Raw genomic sequence first — 495 nt, 5'->3', positions numbered from 1 at the left:
GTGAGACAACTTGGACATCGGTTTCCTCAGGGATGTTATCTTGCATCCTTCTTGCTGGGGTGCTCTTTCCAGAGCCACCGGTAGATTGTGAATCTTGGTAAGGCCGGGTTGAAGTCTTCTTGTCTTCACGACCCGACGGGGGCATATTCACTTTAGGTGAGCACTTCTTCGAAAACTTCTTCCAGAATAAACGAACCTTGGATGAAGGACCATCCACTTTAATCCCTTTGTCCAATGACTCAAAACTAAACCCAGCTGATGGTTTCATAAAAGAAGGATAAGCAGCATTAAGGGAAGCCAAGTAGTATCGGAACTCGTCTTTCAATTTGGTGGACCAAATAAACCTTTCCTGATTCTCGCAAGCAGCAAGACGAAGAGCTTTACACCATGACTCCTTCTCCCAAGAAGTCTCTAAGAAAATGTAAAACACTCGGTTTCCCTTGTACAAAACCGAAGTTTTGCTTTCTACTTGTATAGGAAATCTTTTAGCCCTAA

The 495-nt window shown here is 43.6% G+C and overlaps 1 protein-coding gene across 1 annotated transcript; it reads right to left on the bottom strand.

The window, feature by feature from the left end:
* Positions 1-7: 7 nt before the first annotated feature.
* On the bottom strand, positions 8-490 carry LOC109131858 (the record flags this gene model as incomplete). The annotated part of the gene is made up of 1 exon (XM_019243035.1): positions 8-490. A coding segment is annotated over one exon (483 nt), but the record flags the coding sequence as incomplete, so codon positions are not given.
* Between the last annotated feature and the right edge of the window lie 5 nt (positions 491-495).

This window comes from Camelina sativa, unplaced genomic scaffold, assembly GCF_000633955.1.
Source record: "Camelina sativa cultivar DH55 unplaced genomic scaffold, Cs unpScaffold06669, whole genome shotgun sequence".
NCBI classification, from domain to species: domain Eukaryota; kingdom Viridiplantae; phylum Streptophyta; class Magnoliopsida; order Brassicales; family Brassicaceae; genus Camelina; species Camelina sativa.
Note: the sequence above shows the minus strand (reverse complement) of the source record. Positions and strands in the feature narration are given on the sequence as shown.